At 50.3% G+C, this 17,923-nt stretch overlaps 1 protein-coding gene across 8 annotated transcripts in view; it reads right to left on the bottom strand.

Moving 5' to 3' along the window:
• SAMD4A (sterile alpha motif domain containing 4A) overlaps positions 1–17,923 on the bottom strand; it is a 197,344-nt gene that overhangs the window by 3,534 nt on the left and 175,887 nt on the right. For 3 of the 8 annotated variants that reach the window (XM_072963085.1, XM_072963086.1, XM_072963087.1), the window contains exons 8-12: positions 15,650–15,768; positions 11,169–11,370; positions 9,714–9,840; positions 2,140–2,223; positions 1,668–1,883 (exon numbers count right to left, since the gene is read on the bottom strand). In XM_072963085.1, coding sequence (XP_072819186.1) covers positions 1,732–1,883; positions 2,140–2,223; positions 9,714–9,840; positions 11,169–11,370; positions 15,650–15,768 — 684 coding nt within the window. In that variant the 3' untranslated portion in view covers positions 1,668–1,731. Of the gene's footprint in view, positions 1–1,661; positions 1,928–2,139; positions 2,224–9,713; positions 9,841–11,168; positions 11,371–15,649; positions 15,769–17,923 lie in introns of those variants that run through there. The other 5 variants (XM_006199761.4, XM_006199760.4, XM_072963084.1 and 2 more) reach the window with 4 other exon arrangements.

The following is a 17,923-nucleotide window of genomic DNA, read 5'->3' as shown; positions in this document are numbered from 1 at the left end:
GTGAAGTCTTTTCAATGAAAACCTCCCTTTAATTAAAGGCATTTGGCATTCTTGCTACCGATGACGGTAACATTAGTACTTAGTAGATTGATAAGAGCTTCCAACCTGCCAATTGTCTGAGCTTTATCAGGCCCTGGGGGAGAGGCCAGCTCCCTGCTGACTCCTACAGGCAGCACAGGACTGAGCGGAGTCCCCACCAGCCCCAGCCGGGTGTGTCAGGTGGGAGGGCACTGGGGCCGCCTGCAGTGGGCTGAGCTTGGCCTGCCGACCGGGTCTACAAGCCTTCCCTTTTGGACAAAATTGAGATATAATTCACATCCCACAAATCTCACCCTTTTAAAGTGTACAATTCAGTGGCTTTTAGCATATTCACAGAGCATTCATATGTTTGTGCAACCATCACCACCAGAATATTTTTATCACTCCCCCAAAGAAATCTGGTACCCATTAGCAGTCACCCTCCAGTCCCACCTCCCTCCAACCCCTGGCAACCCCTTATCTACTTCCTATCTCTATGGATTTTGTCTGTCCTGGACATTTCACAAAAGCGGAATCACGCACTCTGTGGTCCTTTGTGCCTGGCTTCCTTCACCTGACATAACGCTTTCAAGGTTCAGCCATGTTGTAGCACCTGTCAGCACTTCGTTCCTTTTAAAGGCTGAGTGACACGCCACTGTATGGTTCTACTGCATCTTCTTCATCCATATTCATCTGCTGATGGACCTCTGGGTTGTTCCCTATTATCCCTAGGGCTGTCAGCGTACTGACCCAACCTCCTTGGTTACCTGGAGAAAAGGAGCTGGTAGCTCCTCCCCCAGAGGTACCAGGAGTGAACCAATGATGCTGGGACGCTTCCAGGATCTGAACTGGATGGTCAAGGGAGAGAGCAGTGTTTGTAAATGGAGTTCCCTGGAACCCGAGACGGGGGTCCCAGAGGGAGATGTGCAGCCCACTGTCTCTCTGGTCAGCAGCCCTGGAAGGCCTTCAGCTAGCTCCCTGGTGGTACTGAGCAGGGGCTTCTCTGGGCCTGGAGAACCCCCTGCACCCCCAGGTGAGGTCAGGTGGGTGCCCTGTACTCTGCAGAGCATTTATCTGCCTCATATTTGGTTTTAGGATAAGATTGTGTTTGTAGAGACTAAACATCCCTGGTCAGGGGAACAAAACTCTCTGGAGCAGTGGCTGACAACAGCCTTTCTCCACCCACCCCTGCCAGCTTACACAAATTGTGGCTCTATGTGTGCCCATCTCTGGAGCGGGTGAGTGCATCCAGACCAGAGAGGGCTGTCGGGAAGGGTTACGGGAGGCCTCTCTGCATCTCCATGACTCAGAGCCTCCCCGGAGGCTGGCAGGAAGGGGCGGACATCTCTCTGCTGCCTGCCAAACATCCCCAGGCTGGCAGTGAGTCCCGGCAAGAGAAAGGCACCCGTTTAGTACCAGGAGGGCTCTGAAGGCCTCCCAGGGCTGTTATGACAACACAGGGCTGCGGCCCAAACAGCAGCGGGACGACCCAGCAGCTCCTGGGAGCCCCTCCGGGGGCCTCAGCCTGGCAACCCCAGCTACACCCACCCAGGCCGTCCCCGTCACACTGTCCCCATCACCTCGGGCTGCATGGGGCTCCAGGCATCGTGGAAGCCATTTGGAACAGGCAGATGTAAAAACAAGCAAGGATTTTTGTTTCAGAAAGTCTATTTTTAGAGCAAGTTGGGATATGCTTGGACCAGACTCGGGGATCTAGTGCCGAGAAGGAAAGAATCCAGTGCTGTTTGGACAGGGGGATGTTTCCACTAAAAGCCACGTCTTGTGTTCCTGACTCCTCCAGCGCCCACATTTGGCTAGGACAACTGCCGTGGTGGGACTCCAGTGTGCCCTGGTGGGTGGAGCCTCTGGGGCAAGAGGGACAGCCTTGGTCTGCAGGGCCCTGAGTCACCTCTCGAAAAAGGGGGAGAAGCAGGGCACTGTGGGCTGCTGTGGATGGTGTGGCCTGATGGGGGCCCAGCAGCATCCCCAGCCACTCTCCCTCCCTGTCCCCTGCCTCCCCCGCCTGTGCCCTTCCCACTGTCCCGAGCTGCTGCTGAGTGGACAGCAGATGGCCTGCGGTTCTCCCAGGTGTGCAGGGGCATGTGGGGAGGACACACTCACCTCCCAGGGCGTGCTCGGTCATACTGAGGCACAAGGACTCCAGCCTGTTGTTGATGTCAGGTTCAGTCACAGGCAGCTGGAATTCTGCAGGGGACAAAGGGTTATGTTGGTGACAGGGTCTCTAAGAACAAGGAGAAGGTACGCACGGTGCCACTGACTCCACCTGCCAGGGTCAGGGTCAGGTGGGCCGCCCTGGGAGGGCTCGGGGGGATTGTCAGGGTCAGCATGGAGGGTGAGTTACACTCAGGTTCAACCAACCTCTGAGTCCACTGTTAACATGGGCAGCTGGAAGAAAACTGCTGACTAAAAATAGCTGTCATAGTCACAGGCTGCCAGTCCTCTGCTCAGAACCCCCGAGAAGCTTCCGTTGGAGTAAAAGCCAACCCCTTGCCATGGCTTGCAAAGCCCCACAGATCTGACCCTTTGTTACCTCTCTGCCCTCGTACAACAATCCCTTCCTTCACTCCACCCCAGGCCCTTTTCTACCCCAGGACCTTTGCACTGCTGTTCCCTCTGCCCAGAATTCTGGTCCCTGGGCATATCCATGGCTCACTCTCTGCCTGCTGTCACGTCTATGGCTCTACTCTCTTCTTGGAAAGGACTTTCTGTTCGTGGTCTTCCCCCCCTCCCGCTTAATTTTTCTTCATAACTGTCACTGAAAACTGACATATTATTTATTTGTTGCCTCCTCCCAGCTGAACATTTGCTTCATTGTAGCAGGACTTGGCTCTGCTCTCTGTGCCTAGAACCTAGCCTGGTGCATTTCTGCTTCTTTTTGAGGAGCAGAAAAGGGAAACCACAGCCTGGTGAGTCCAAGGCTGTACTGGGTGTCCGGTTCTCAAGTGGGGCTCCTGGAGGCTAAGTGACTTAGCAAGGTTAGCCAGCTAACATGGAGCTGGGACAGGAATCACATGGGTCTGGCCCCAGAGGTGGTGCTCTCCTGCACGCTGCATGCCTGCCGATGCCTGTCAACATGCTCAGCTCTGAGCACTTAGAAGCAAAGGCTGAGACATCTGCTCTGTGGGTTCCTGCTACCCAGGACAGTACTGTGTGCATTCTAACCACAAAGCCCCCTCTACCATCTGGATCCTCTCTATCTCTCCAGGCTCCAGCCCCTCTTCCTCCAAGGGGGAGGCAGCCCTGGGAGCCTCCTTTGTCCTGCCGGGGCCCACTGTCAGCACCTCCCTGGTCCCTCATCCTATGGAGCTCTTGGACATCCTTGACAGTTTGGAAGCACCTTGCAGACAGCGACAATGCTTTCAGATTTCTCTGACTCTCCCATGATACCCAGCCGTGGCCTTCTGCACACCTCATACAGGTCTACTGAGTGATGAAAAATATGGAGCAGGAACTAGAAGGAAACTGACAGCTATTGTGAAACCTGGACAGAATTGTGAAATCCTATGGGGGTAGGCGGGGAAAAACCAGCAGTGGGACATGTTCTGAGTGCCTGGGAAGTCTCATTATTGCCACTGCCTTCCTGTGTGACCCTGGGAAGCTGTTCCCTTCTTGGGGCCTTAGCCTTTCTACCTATAAAGTGGGGAAAGGGTCCTGTGGCCCAAACTGTAGGCCATTTCCTAGCTCCTTCACATCTCCACTAGGGGGCGCTTGGGGGCCAGAGCGGGGGTTGGGCGTGCGGGTGGAGGGTGGAATGAAAAATGAGGTTGGTGGTTTGGTGGGAGAGGAAATTGAAACCAATGGCTAAACCAAAGTATCTGTTTTCCTCGATGATACATTGAGGTCTTCCCTGCAATCCGTGTTCCCCATGACCAGCTGCGTCAGAGGCAGGTGTCCTTTCCGTTATTTAAAATTCTCAAAGAGAAGGTTGGCAAAATGGATCAGTATGAAGAGCACCGGGGAGCGGGTAGGGTTCTTTCTGACACAAGTTCCAGCAGTGATGGGTTGGAAAGATAACTGTGCCAATTCACGAGCAGACAGAGGACGACGGGCTTCCAGGGAAGAACGGGTCTCCCCCCGCCGCCCCCCTGCTGCTCTCGGAGTAGGGTCGGGGCAATTAGACAATCTAGAGGGAAGAGTACTTCAGTATTTTCATCCATTCATGTGAAAATCATATGCATGCAAAAATTAGCAGCCTTCAGGGTGTGAAGTCTATAAAATAGAAACACAATTTTATATATAGCCAGTTAGCAAATATAAAAAAAACCCTCAGCAATTATAGCCATCCATATGCTCATTGTAAAATTTAGTTTACTCTCTAGCACTCCCCTTTAAACAAACACTGTGGAGAGATTTGGATAAATAAAGATGCTCGACATTTGGAGAGAAGTGTTTCAGCTGCAGGATTTCTTGCCAACACGCAGCAAAATGCCATTTTCCAAGCCTGGGGTTGCGTGTTCCAAAAAAAGGGGGCTGAGAAATCCAGAATCTCCAAACCTTAGTGGCTGCTCTTTTAGGTGGAAAGTTGGAGTGCTCGCTTTTTATTCTCCAGCTCTTCCCTCCGGTGCATGGAGGAGTTGTGACCCCCACCAGTCTCAGAGCAGCTCTGAAAATTTCTGAGTCTTCGGAGAAGCCCATATGTTCACACTCCAGAGTTTCCTAATAGTGTGACTTTTTAATTGTGTATTTGATAATAACAGATCTGTGACATCTTCCCACACACACAGGACAGAGGGAGACCAGCTGGGTGAACAGCTTCCATCTCGGGCTGTAAGCCCTCAGCTAGGGGGCTCGGTGGGCAGAGCTCTCAAAGCCTTGGACGAGCATTCGGGCAGTGCTTGCCCATGTGAACCACAGGCCAACTCTTGTCCTGGCTCCTGCTCATCCTGGGGGCTCAGCGCATTGATCCTGGGCCCCCAGCTGTAGTTTCGAGTCTTCAGCAGGGCAGAAAGGATAGACTCTAAATGAGCCTTCTCTGCTGTGGCCCAAGCAGGCCTGTTTCCTTAGCTCAGAAGGCATCTCCCAGTGCTAGGAATTCTTCCCTCCCCATCAGACCATTCCAGTATTTAGAGTGTATCTGAGGATCCCTGGTTCTAGGATCCCCAGGATCTGGGCTGCCTTGGGACTTTTTGATTGTGTCTTTTTAGAAGTGCCAGGGACGAGAACAGGGACTACTGTTCAGGCCCAGGGTCTAGAGGATTCTAGAAGGATGCGGCCCCTATCCCTAAAGAGGCACTCCTGCAAGGTCCCCCTGGGGGGACAGAAGCCTCCCAGCTGAGTCTCATGTCTGTGGCCCCTGAGGTGCACTTCTGCCGCTCTCTCCAAGTCCCTGAGGCTGAGGTCAAGAGGCCAGTTGCTTTAGGACTTTAGAACAAGAAACAGGTCGGGGCATTCTAGGAAAAACCTTGAGAATCCCACTCTGCCAACAAGAGCTGGGGCCACTCAGACTTTGAGTCTGGTTCAGTGAGAAGTGTGGTTGCTAGAAGGTGAGAAATCAGGAAAGTCAAGCTGTTGAGGAAAAGATGGAATAGAAGAGCCAGGGCTGGACCATGGTGATGAGGGGAGCAAGGAAGACAGAGGGAAGGGAGCAACCCGGAAGAAAGGCGGAGAGTGGTGCCAACAGGAAGTGGGGCCAGTGTGGTAGCGTAGGGCAGGTCATGGTGGGCGGGCGAGTGGCAGAGGAACACGGGTTCCCAGTTGCACCCCTGAGCCTGCTGTGGGGAATACAGCTCTTCTCTAGAGACCTCGATCCTCAATCTGCAAAAGTGAGTGCTGGGGAAATCCTCTGGGACCTACATTTTCACGAAAAATGAGGAAGAGGACATGGTACAAGACAGTGTTGTGCCATCTCGCCCCAAGTTGGTCTCTCTGAATTTGACTCTCAGAGGCAGGGGGGCACGGGCCCAGCTGGGTTCTTGGCTGTGATAGAATTGATTCATTGGCCAACCTCCCTACCCACTATGTGCCAGGCCTAAGTGGGGCTCTTTGCGTTGGCTTACTAGAAGGCAGGGAGCAAATGTTTATTAGGTACTTTAAGTGGGTCCCTGTCCTGGTCTCTGCCTCTGCCTGGCTACCCCTATCATTCCCGCAGTGGACCCACTGCCCTGACTGTCCTCTCCCTCTCCCCACTCTTTCTAAGGGCAGTTCTCTGGAAGGAATCTGAAACTCACACTAAGGAGGAAATACATGATGTCAGCTCTGTCCACTATGCTCCCAGCTATTCTAATGGTGGGAGGATTTCAGCCATGAGCCACTGCACAGGCAGGTCTGCTGTGGAGAACAGATACATCACATCATGAAATGATGCCATGTAAGGTACCGCCTCAACCATCTCACATTCTAGGCGGTCCAGTACCAAAGGTAATTTGCACATAGTTTTGTGCAAGGGAAGGATGAGATCCCCTTTGAAGCTGCCCAGCCTACCCTTCCCCGTGCTTTTCCTTGGATATCAACGATTCCTCTGCCCTTTCCTGTCAAGCCCATCTTTTCCTCTAGGTGGCGAGGAGCCTCCATGGCCTCCCAGGGTCATGCCAGGGCTGCTCTGAGATCCTCTCTGATCCCAAAGGTGGCTGAGCCCGGGTCAGCAGGAACAGATCTGCTTCCAAGATAAGGTATCATTCTGCAAGCAGTTTTTAAACTAATTTTCCAGTTGGGAAACACTGCCTCTCGGAGGAACATGACCCTTCTTGCCGGGGGCCATACTGGTTTTGAACTCAAGTCACCATCGCCGACCCCCAACCCTGCACCCCAGGTGAGTGTGTCAGACCCTATCTCCCTTGCTCTGGGAGGACCAGCTTCATGTTTCCTACTCATCCCAGAGGCCAGCAAGAGGCAACAATCACCGACGGTTCTCTTGGCTTGTCCTGGGAAACATCTCAAATATGTCCATGTGGGCATGAAGTGAAGAACCCTGCCACAGCCTCCAAGAGGCCCACGGATTCTATAGATCCAAGAAAGAAGGAAGCATCCTGCAAATTTGAGCGAGGAGACTGATCAACTGGTACACAACTTGGAGGCTGGTTCTAGCCCCCTGCATTTTCCTTATCCTTTGGAGAAATTCCATCATCTTGATGGAGTTATTTTAAGATTACAGAATCAAAACTTCCTTGGAATGCATTGTAGTCTTCAAGATTTGCCCAGATAGTTCAAAATGGGTGCCCTGAAGACATCCAATGGCCAGGAGGAAACCACAGCATTGGAATGTAGCACAGTTTTCTGGGAATTTAATTTGGGGTTGGTCAGAAATCTCTATTCCATTTTTGTGCTCACTGTTACTACTGCTTGTGTAAAGATGAAAACCCCCTTCTGCCTTCCTGATGTGATACTTATGGTCAAGTCCCAGCCCCTGGCCCCCAGCCCCTAGACGCAAAGGCTGAGGAGGAGCGTTCTGTGCCCGTGGAGGGCTTTCTGCAGCCTCCTCTCCCTTCAGCCAGGGATCCTGGCTCATGGCCGTGCCCTGCCTTGTCCTTCATGCCCATGTCCCAGGAGGAGTCACCCCACACGGGCCGAGGGTGCTGAGCAGGACTTAGGAGTGGCTCCTACCAAGCGTTCGCCAGGGTATTTGCAATCGGGAAATAAGGAGCAGCCCTGTCCCTGTGCCGTGGTTACTAGAAATGCTGTGGTTCATCAGGGCCTTGCTGGAAGTGGGGCTGCCATGCTTGGGTGAGAGGCTAATTAAAACCAAACCAAACCAAACCAAACCCAAGAGCTCCAGAGTTCTAAGTCCTGTACGCAAAGAACATTATTAAGAGACTTGCAGGTAACTACCAGGAAAACTGAAAACGGTTGTACGTTGCTGCCTCTGGGAGAAGGGACTGTGGGCCAGGAGGGGAGGGGGACAGTCACTTTTCTCTACAAGCCCTTTGGTATTATTTGATTTTTTAACAACGGGAGCAAGAGGCTTCACGGGAAGAGGGTGGAAACGATCTCAGGGTCATAACTGCCCTGACCATAAGCCGACCGTTCAGCACTGCTGTAGAACAGCGGAGGGGAAACCAAGTGCAGATGGAGGATCCGTATCAACAGATCCAAACGGTTCTTCTCCCAGGGTGCAGCTCTTCCCGGTGGGCTGGGTTTCCCCAAGTAAGAAGGGGGGTAAAGAGGAGGACTGAGGACTCGGAAGAGGGCCACAGGGAGGGAAAAAGAGGTAGGACAGAATGGAGAACACAAGCATGTTAGGATTGGAGAAGAGCAGTCAGCTGTGCTAGGGCTCCCGGGGGGCAACACGTGGCTGGGCTGCAGGCCTGGGGCTGAGGTCCGGGTGAACTAAACGCTGAAGGTGAACGCGCCCAGGATGTCTTCAAATCTTGTCCAGATTCTCTTTCACTGGGAATGGATTACACGTAGTTCTGCATGAAGCAGAGGCTGGGACAAAATGACCCAGGGAGAAGGCCTTCACAAATCCCCAATTTTATCAGGTGTTTCTTCCCAAGAAGAAAATAGCAAGTATCAAAATGAAGAAAAGGAGTGTTAGAGCAAAAGTGCACAAGTAGGAAGAGTTCTGTCAGTCAGGAAGTAACTTTGAACCAGCAGTGCGGACCATGTGCATGTCCTTCCCTTTCCGGACACACCTTACCCTAGGGGGCTCTCCCCACCCCCACCTTTGGTGGCCTCCCTCCTCCAGCCTGCCTGCCCTTCACTCCTCCATGCGCACTCCTGCCTGATCCCCTGCTCAAAATTCAGGGTTCCCACCATCAGCTGCAATCTCTCCAGCTCCCTTGGTCTCCTCGCTGCTACTTCAGGCTGACCCCTCCGCCCAGCCACCGTGGGACTCGCTGTGGCACTCAATACCCTGGCAGTCTTGGCTCCTATGGCTCCTTCTGCCTGTAACTCCATCCTCTTCTTTCCATCTCTTCACCGTCTGCTCCCTCAAGATCAGCTCCCATTCCAGGAAGCTTCCTTGCCCACCCAGGCCACAGTGATACTTCCCCTTAAGCTTTTTGTACAGCAGAGCGCGTCAACTGCCTAGCATCTCCCTCCAGGTGCAGCCCATGTCTGGTTCACCCGCCTAGAGGGTCGTCTAAGTAGGTGTAGCAATTGCTTGAGGGGCTTTGTACTACTCGTGGAGGCTAAGAGGCCAGTTGCTTGTCTAGAGAAAGGTGCAGGCATCTTTGGCTGTACGTAATTCCAGCCACTCTGAGGAGGCGTGGTCAAAGGAGAAGTTAACTCCAGGTGCACCAAGCTGCTCCTTAACCAAGTAAAGGGGAGCCGGCTGGTCCACACTGCAAGGCACTCCCAAACCGGGGGCAGGTCTCAGCCTCAGCACCGTCAAGCTTCCTCTTTCTCTGTCTCACCATCTACACGTCCCTCCACGTACACACCAATCACACACATGCTGCACATGGAACCCCTCCCAACTGCCCCCTGCCCCCTGAAAGCCCTCCGGTGATATCTCTGGGTGAGTCAACCCAGAAATATGACTAGGATCAAAAATATTCCTGTCAGATCACAACCAACTCTGGGGCTCCGCGTGCTGGCTCCTAGCCAACCAGCCGCTATTCATGCTGGCAAGGCATGGTTTAAAAAAGGAAAGGCTTCTATAAGCTCAAAAGAATGCATGGTGACAGTCTGAGGCCAAGCACTTTCCGCCTGGGTTCTCGGGGCATCTATTTTGGTGATCTGGCCTCCCCTCTACAAAAAGGGGACAAGAGAGTGAGGGATGGAGCGCCCAGCCCTACCTGGCTGCTGGAACATCAGCATATTCTGTGGCGAAGTATGCACGGGCAGTGAGCGGGTCCTTTGGACTGAGCTGTGGGTGCGGCTTGGCATGCTATTGCTGCCCCCGGGGTTGGCGAACCAGAGGTTCTAGGGAGAAACACAAAAGGGAAGCCTGTTAGTCCAGACATCTTAGGGTGGGGGTGGGACTGAGGCCAACAGCCAGAATCCTGGAGGCAAATACCCTGGGAGAACTCTCTGCTAACTCCTGGAAAGGGGCTTATAGGCCAGCGCAATCCATGTGCTTATTTAGAGAGCAGGTTTCTAGATTCCATTCATTTCATTCAACACCCTCCTCCCCTCCCCACCTCCTCAGCGGCAGGCCCCTCTCTGAGCCTCAGCTTAATCTGGACACCAATCTCCCTCACTGTCTCCAAAATTCTTTTTGTCCCTTCTGTTGCCTTTGCTTTTCCTATCACTTTTCTAGGAAATGGGAGGAGTTCTATAAATGTCTGCAATGAAGAGCACAAACTATTTCAGGGCTCTCATTTGATTTTCTTTTTGAGATTCTTACAATTTACTACAAAGCAAGGAGGAGAAAAAAGAACCTCTCAGCTGGCAATGAGCTGGCCCAACTCAGCTTGTGTGTTTATTATTACGTGGGTGTCCCAGCGGTGATTTCCTCCTGGACCGATCTGGGGGCTTCCCACTATGGTCAGAGTGGGGCTTTTTCCCATCCTGTGCTGCTTCCCCTAGGGAGTGAATCCTGCCTGTCTAACCAGGAGCTGTTTCCTGTTTTTAAACCAAGTTGTCATCTCTTAGTTTCTCATGACAGCCCAGAATCTCAGACCCCCTTGTGTCCCTCTGATCCCAGCCCCAACCTGCAGAGCCCCACAAAGCAGGTGGAAGACATTAAGTGGGGGTGGGGAGAAGGGAGGCCATGGGAGAGAGGGTCTAAATCACACAGCAAGAACCTCCAGGCAGCCTGGCCTTGACCAACGGAGAGTGTTTTGGCTCTCCCTCTGACAGCCTCTCCTAGGCTCCTTCCTGTGGGTTCTCCACTATAGCTGAGAAACCATGATAAAACAGCTATTTGCCTCAGATGAACAGGCTAAGAAAGCACCTCAGATGCTCAGGCTCTTCTGGAAGCCAGGTCTGGGATCTGTGTGGGCAGGTAAAGGATCAAGGCAAAGAAGAAACATGTCTTGCATTTCTTCCTAAAGGCCCCCTCATGCAGGGCACCCAAGGTTAAAGTGGTCATGGGGCATCCTAAACAAATCCCCATGAAGCCAGGTGTTGCCACGGCCTTGCTTTGTCTCCCGAGAAACAGTGCAAACAACCTCTGAGGCAGAGGAACAACTGTCATCAGTCTAGCCCCCCTCAGCCCCTCCCCTGGTCGTGGGGTTATCTAGGGGGATGTCCTGAGCCTCAGGCCCTGAGCTTGGCTGGCCCACCCTCCTGCCCAGGGTGGAGCAGACCTGTCTTCCTTGTTTCATGATGGTGGGGTTGGCGGCTGTGTTGCGCTGGGTGGAGCTGACGAATCCACTGGTGCCCAAGAGGCCAAGGCGGGCAGAAGGGACATTCCGGGAGGGGATCTGGTACTGGCGTGGGTTCCGTCTGCCCATGCCGCCGCCCACAGAGCTGGCCGTCGGGAGAGAGTTGGACTGCCCAAAGCCACGACTGTGAGAGCAAACAGAGACCAGAGACCATCAGTCACCCTCAGCCCTTCGCAGCCCCCAGGTGGCCAGCAGGACACCTCCTTGGGGTCTGCTCATGTTCTGACAGTTACGAGGCCCACAGGGGTCAGGGGCTCTGTGCCAGGAAAGAGCTATGATTAAAATGACAGCTAACATCTGAGAGCTAATACCATGTGCACCACCCTGGGACTTTTGCAGTGATTCTTCAATCCTCATGACAACCCTATGAAGTAGGCACTCTGTCCCCTTTTATAGCTGGAGAAGAAAAACAGAGAGCTTAATAATTTCTCAGAGGTCATACAGCCATTAGGGGGCAGTGCTGGGATAGGAGCCCAGCTCTCCATCCTTCCTCCACTGTGTCCTGGTCCCTGAGCACTCACATGCCCGTCAAGGGGACACACAGCAAGAACGTAGCAGAGCCAGGATCAGTGCTCCTTCCATCAGACCATGGTCCATTTCTGACGTCTGTATGTGCAGCAGACTTGGAGAGCACGGCCTCTGAGCCTCACTAGGACTTAAGCTCCTTAAGAAAAAAGATGATGTCTATCCTCATCAATCCCGCAGGTCCCATGCCTGGATCAGCTCCTGGCAGTAAAGGCACGTTGAATGAATGAATCAATCGCTGACCACACGTCTGGGGCTCTGACTCCCGGGTTGAGAGGGGAAATATGAGAACAAAGACGATGATGTCTGCTAGCGCTCTGGACCTAGGACACCGACGGCTCCCCACTCCTCAGGCCTCCCTGCAGAAAGGCCCAGAGGGGACATGCCTTGTCTGGGTCCACGCAGGGAGGCGGCCAGGGGCCCCTGGCATCACGCGCGCACACCATGCTCCCGTTGGTCTGGTGACCTCAGCGCTGAAGAACTTGTTCTCTCCAACAGGCCTCAGGTTTTGGGAGGGTGCACAGCAGCCAGCAGGGTTGCAGGAACCAGCACATTCTTTCCAAGGAGAGTCAGCTTTAGTCATTCACTGATGGTTAAGTCGAAATGCTTTACCTCCAACGGCCACAAGATGGAACAGACTTGCTTTCCCAGCCACACAGGAGAGATTTGTACCAAGCATGTTGAGGAGACTCCGGGAGACAGGGCTGACGACATAGTTTAAGCAGATGATGGGGAGGGGGTGCTGCAAAACAGTTACTTCCCAAGAAAGAGTTGTGTCTGTGTGGTAGGGAGGTGGTGGAGCATCTAAGTCACCAGCACGGTTGACCTCAGAAAATATTTCTTTCCTCCCCATATTTCCTAAATTTCCTAGGGGGCAGGGGGAGGGAAGAGAATCCCACAGTGAGCTGGTGGCAACTGATTTCTGGGCTTGAGTCTTTCCATTTCTAGGCTTTTGTGGCCAAAGAAAGGGTTCTGATTGTGGTCAGAGGCTCATCTACATGTGGTCAGGAGGACACTCTCAGGTTCTAGGTCTCTTTGTTTATCTCATCCTTTCTCCTGCTTTTCCCCTCTCTCCTTTCTTTTACTAAGGTTTAAAATGTTGGGTTTGAAAGAAGAAATTCAGTCCAGGAGGGGTAGAAAGTGATTTCATGTGATGGGGGAAGACCTCCTTTGGAATACGGTCAACATGTCCCAGGTGGAGACAAGGATCAAGTGGTTGGTTGGTTGGTTGGTTTTTAACTACGAAAACTAGTCCTTTAGTTTTTGGAGTCAGAATTTTGGCCTTCTGATAAATGATTCAGTATTCTGCTAAGACTATTCCTTATTTACTGCAGATAGCTTTTTTTTTTTTTGCTCATTTTCTTTTTTGGTTGGATTTTTTTGAAGTTATTTCACATGCAAAGTAGAGCAGTCAATGAATGATGCGAAAATGATTTGTGCTTCCAGGAAGGCAAGACTATATTCTTAAGCAATGTGATGCGGGCAGAGGATTCTGTTACGGGATAGTCAGTCATGGGAGAAACGTGGACTCCTAAAATTAGGACTCATGGAGCTGGGATGTATGTGGCAGGTAGAGCCCAGAACATTTTGGGGAGAATAGGCTGGATGGAGGGGAAAATTTGGATAGGCCATCTTTCTAATGACGGTGGGATCTCACTGGGGCATCCATTGTTGGTTACTGCAAAGCCACTCTTGCTGAGGGTGACCACTGCTGGTAACCAGAATGAGTGCTTAAGTCACTTAAGATCACCAGGCTTAATGAAACAACCATTCTTTCTGGGGAGAGAACAAAGTGACGAAAGTAAGTTTTCATTTCTCATTCTCTGCCCATCTGTGTCTTTCTCTGCTTTCCTAAATCTAAACAACTGATCTCATTACCTGGAAATGCATGAAAAGATTGATAAAATAACATGAAAAACAACCAATTAATTGAGGATTTGTGATAATTCAAGCAGGGGCTGGGCTGCAGTTATCTTTGTATTATGGGAAAAACAGGTCTTCAAAGCAAATTAATAGCATAAAAAGATTTCAGATGTAATACTTATGAGAACAAATTATTTTCTGGAGCTTCCAATTGAACTTCCAATTGAACATCCACAATCGATGATTGAATTTATTCTTATCTAATCAATGAAAGGAGGTCCATCAGGGCTCTAATCTGGCAAAACTTGGGTTAGCCCAGTCCATGCATTGCTTAATAACACTCTAGAGAAGTCAAGGTTAGTGGGAACTCTGATGTGGATCAAGAACAAAGCAAGGCAGACAGAGGCAGAGGATGGCACTTTGGGGAGGTGGAGCAGAGAGCTTAAAAGGTCTATCTTTGTCTTCAACCTCTATGTTCCATCTTCCTCTTGGAACTTGTCTCCCAAGGGCGCGATGTTGCAAGAGCGGTCTGGAACTTCCTCCTTTTACTTCGGAGTATTGCTGCCTTTACAAGAAAAGGAAGAGCCTGGGAAGGGGGCAGCTCCAGGGGAGAAGGCTTAGGAGGAGGCCTGGCCTTTCATCTGGGCCCCCAGGAATCCTCAGGGTGCACAAATGGTCCAGTCCGACCCTCAAGGGAGGCCAACCCCACAGGCTTGGGGCCGGGGAGCTGGCAATAGAGTATTGTTTTGCCTGACTGTCTTTTCCGTACACTGGCTGGAGACCAGGAGAGCGGTCCAGCATCCTTGTGGTTAAGAGCATTGACTTCGGAGCTCGCGCTGGCTTGCTTGGTCCAAGTCCTGGATGCCACTGCCTCCCGACTCCTCTGTAAATTGGGGTTAATAATAGCACCTCTACCTCATATGGTTGTTGCAAGGATTAAACGTATTAATATTCTTAAGTGCCCAGATACCCACTTGGCACAGAGTAAATGCTAAGTGTTTGTTTAATAAATAACTGTGTTATATATGCTGGAATATGATAACTCTTCAATTTTTACATTAATCTTTAATGAAGACTTTTCACAAATTCCAACTGGCCTTATCTCCCTTAAGTCATATAAAGCAGTGATGTTCTAAGGCACACTTATGCAAATAAATGCCAAACATTTTAACAACACAGACACAGCTTCTATATATGCACTGAGAAATGAATTCAGAACTTTTTAAGTGCAAGTGAAAAAATTATTATTTATCTGCTCATTGCTGAAAAATGTAAAATAGGAGGTTGGTGTTTCAGCAAGTCTGCATCATCATTCCCTTGTCTCCCCAAAACTCCCTGTCATTGTTCAAGGCTTCACTCCACCCTCCCCCGTGATTCCTCCCCCAGATTGTCACTGTAATTCACCTTTAATATGCAACTGGATTCCTCAATTTAAAGCCAGATTAAGGTAATGGGTTCTAAAGTACAACGAGGCTTATTTTTAACTACATCCACAAAGCTGAAGTACTATGAAAAATCAAGAATGGTACTGCTCCACTCTTAGATTGCAGCTCAGACCAAAATAGACTAGCATGAGGCTCTTCACCCTGCCACCAACTATAATTAGCTTGTCTGCAGCAAGAAGGGAGAAAAAAATTATACTACCACTTAAGGTGCTGAGAGAACAACCCGTTTTGTCCTTTCAGAGCCCCCTTCTGTGGATAAACCACCAAGTGTTTCGCAGGCATTCATTAAGTTACACCCACTCCCTGCTCCATGCCCATCTAGACTAATACCGTCATTTTGACCATGTAAACTGAGTTGCCAAAGATCACATTCAGCTCTTCCTCTGGGAATCCTTTCCCTCTATAGCCTCTTCCCAACCCCGCATGTTTAAGGAATGTGATCTGGAACTCGTCACAGGGAGTCCTGGTAGATAAAGGAATGATGCCCTGCGTAGTCCTGCCCCAGGAACCCAAACAGGTGGTGAGGTATTGGAACCACTGTGTATTACAAAGAATGAAATCCCAACATACTTTCTTTGCTGTCGATATCCTGATATGTCTAGAAGGGTTTTCCGAGGGAAAGACCGAAAGAGCTTCTGCACCTGCTGCTTCCATGACAACAATCTTTTTTTCTGTGTCTCTGTAAATGCCTGCAAAAACAAACAGGACTTTTTAATGGGTGATGCAGCCTGGCATTAGAGGGAGAAACATGCAGTTAATAGGGGGATACACTGGAGTCTCTGCAGTTGCCTTTACTTCACCTGTTTCCAACCTGGTCCAAACAGCACTGGTTTCATTTGGGAGCTGCCTGCACTGAAAAGTCAAGTTATTTGACGTTGGAAGCGTCTGGTAAGGTGCATGCATGAAGCTTTTGACAACCCTTGACTTCGTTGACTTCTGGCAGATCCATACCTACCTTCCCCTTTCCCTCGAATCTACTCTGAACTCTATTTATTAACCAAGAATGAATTGCAAAATTGACTGTTGACTACTCTGGATCTGCAGACCCCTGTATTTTCATAATCAATGGAAATGCTAAACCATTACCAAAATCAATCTGCTCGATGGTGTGTGTTTACCCTGGAGCGGTCGGTGGGGCTTCAGAAAGTGGGATATACTGCGTCATAGGGCTTTGCTGAGAAATCTCCAGTTAAGGGGCCCCATTCTCTGCACAACCCCAGTGAGCCAATCCTAACCTAAATTTTGTTTAAAGTTTAGGAAAATGGGTAGATCTCATGCCTTCTCAAGTCTTTTCTAGTAAAAGTACTGTCTGGGGACATTTTGCCTACTGCCCCATGCATAACACACTCACATCTATATTGTATGTTCTTCTGTGTACAGACTTTGTACTCTGCATGACCCAGGGAAGGACTTCACAGGGGCTAGGAGTCCCCAAGGTAGAGACTCTCAAATCCATATTATATTAGGATCCCCACAGGAGACTTTAAAATACAGATTCCTGAACCCCCTCCCATACACTCAGAGCCTGATTTAATAGATCTGGGAGGAGTCTAGAGAGTCTGTGTTTGTAACAAGGGCCCTGGGAATTCTGCTGTAGGTAGACCATGGACACATGGTGTTCTAGATGGCAAAGACCACATGTGCAACAGGAATCTCCTGTCAAGTGCCTAGAACTGTGACCCACACACTGTGGTAAATCCATCAGATTTGACTGATTAGCAGTGACAATGATGGAGATATACCCCAGTAGTTTTGTCAGTAAAGCATGAAATACTTTAAAGTAGCCATAAACTATCACTTAAGAGTAACAGACCATAAAGGAAACAGATTGCTTATACAGAAAATGACAGCTTACTTTCCTTCTAATGACATTTAATCTTTAAGGACCTAAACACAGGAGAGTGATGTGAACAAAAGAAAAAAGACCATTAGTTACATTGTGGAAAAGGTCTTGATGACTTACAAACCTTTTCCTCCTGGGTGACCTTAGCCACATGCCATTAAGGACAGTTATCAGGGAGCTACTCCACCAACACACTCAGTGCCCTGTTAGAAAAAAAGGCAATGACACCCCTAAGGTGCATAGCAGATGGTCTCACGGCTAAAAGGTGAGGACGTGGTTCTTCTCTGTGGTCCCTCTCATTTGCTGGTGATGCTCGGTGAGGGGCCAACCATACATGAGTACCTCTGAAAACTGCAGAAGGCAGGCATTTCTGCTGGACTAATAAGGGGATGGATAGATTCTGCTTTCAACCAGCTTATTCAGACAAATGTTGAGTGAGGACACAGGACGCAGGGGCGCAGGCCAAGATGACTTGGAGAGGAAAATCCAGCCCAGTGGGTCAGTGGAAGGCTCTGGATGCAAATGGGGAGGGGATGAATCCCTGCACATCTTTATGTCTGGTTCTTCTGAGACTCAGCTCCTTCTAAAAACTCAGGATAATAATACTTCCCTCAAAGGGATGTTGTAAGGATTAAATGAAATAACTCATGAAATGCACTTAGAATACCCAGAACATGACTGGCTCACCATCATGATTCACTACGTACTGCCCACAGACACTCTAACTGGGTTTTTCGGTTGCATAGGCGAGAACTTTGGTGGTGGCATGTGAATGTTCATCACATTTGGTATTCCACAATCACCTTTAACTGCAACAAATGACTTCAAGGTCTCAAAACTACAATTTTGAGCTGGTCCAGAGCCAGCCTGAGTTTCCAGATGACAAAGGAGTAAATGGTTCACTTTATAGCTATGCACTCAAAATACTTCCAGGGACACTAGTTCCTTTGTGACATTTGCTATGGTGGCAAAGAGCATGCAAGAAGAGGGAAATTTTACGC

The sequence above is a fragment of the Vicugna pacos genome, chromosome 6 (genome assembly GCF_048564905.1).
Source record: "Vicugna pacos chromosome 6, VicPac4, whole genome shotgun sequence".
Classification (NCBI taxonomy): domain Eukaryota; kingdom Metazoa; phylum Chordata; class Mammalia; order Artiodactyla; family Camelidae; genus Vicugna; species Vicugna pacos.
This window is presented reverse-complemented; position numbering and strand designations above follow the sequence as displayed.